This window comes from Antrostomus carolinensis, unplaced genomic scaffold, assembly GCF_000700745.2.
Source record: "Antrostomus carolinensis isolate BGI_N321 unplaced genomic scaffold, ASM70074v2 scaffold3939, whole genome shotgun sequence".
In the NCBI taxonomy this organism is placed as follows: domain Eukaryota; kingdom Metazoa; phylum Chordata; class Aves; order Caprimulgiformes; family Caprimulgidae; genus Antrostomus; species Antrostomus carolinensis.
The window spans coordinates 1,297-2,346 of NW_010339088.1; the positions used below are offsets into that span (position 1 = coordinate 1,297).

Genomic DNA, 1,050 nt, shown 5'->3' on the forward strand with positions numbered 1-1,050 from the left:
TGGGACAGGCTGCCCAGGGAGGGTGTGGAGTCTCCTTCTCTGGAGACATTCAAGACCCGCCTGGACGCCTTCCTGTGTGATCTCATTGAGGTTCCTGCTCTGGCAGGGGGGTTGGACTGGATGATCTTTGGAGGTCCCTTCCAATCCCCAACATGATTCTGTGATTCTGTGATTCTGTGAAATAAGCCAGAAGAGACAACCAAGGGCTGACCAAGAAGGAGAGGTGGTTCTGGTAGTGAGACAAACAGTTTTTCACAGATATTTTGCAGCCATTTCTAGAAAGAGAATTCCAAAGAATTCCTGGGTAAAGGTGACAGCCCTCCGAAGGCTGAACCCTAAAGGGACAGCAGGAAAGCAAAGCCCCTCGCTCCCGACCCGGTGTTTATTAGACATCATTTGCACAGAGGGGTTACCTGTCTGTTCTGCCAGGTTTCTGCCTGGATCAGGGTCTTCTTTTCATTCCAGGTGAGATAAAACATTGCAAGTGTCACTTTTGTTGCTTGTTTTGGGAACACAATGACACTCTTATGGTTATTTAAATATTTCTTCAGGTCTTTGACGACACAGGAAAGGATGTGACACCCCATCCACTCTTCCATTCAGTCCCAAACACTGTTGGAGCCAGGCAAGGCAAGCTCTTAGCATCAAGTGTTTCCTTTGGGGCCAGAGGATCTGTTTTTCTCTCTTCTTTTTCCACGCATCAGACATCAGGAGTGAATGCTAGTTTAGGTTCATTCTTAAGGTAAGTCGATACGCTGCCTCTTAAATCCTGTCTCACAGGGTTCCCACCCTGCAGCAGCCACACAGCTGCTCTCCAGAGAGGCTGGGAGCTACAGAAATTGTGCAGGGCTAATAACTGTCAAAATATAGAAATATGCCATCATAGTTGTCATTTGAGGAATAGTGACAAACAGAATAAATGGAATTTGTCAATATTGGTGAGTGACTGTGATAGTCTCACTGGGCTGGCCCCTGGCCAGCAGCCAACACAGCCATTCACCCACTTCCCCCCCACCCCCAGGGCACAGGGGAGAGGACTGGGGGGGAAGG

At 48.8% G+C, this 1,050-nt stretch overlaps 1 protein-coding gene across 1 annotated transcript in view; it reads left to right on the forward strand.

Moving 5' to 3' along the window:
* Positions 1-551: 551 nt before the first annotated feature.
* DNAI4 (dynein axonemal intermediate chain 4) overlaps positions 552-1,050 on the forward strand; it is a gene marked incomplete at its 5' end in the record, with an annotated part of 21,819 nt that continues 21,320 nt past the window's right edge. The window contains one exon of the mRNA XM_029086932.1: positions 552-625. Coding sequence (XP_028942765.1) covers positions 552-625 — 74 coding nt within the window. The remainder of the gene's footprint in view (positions 626-1,050) is intronic.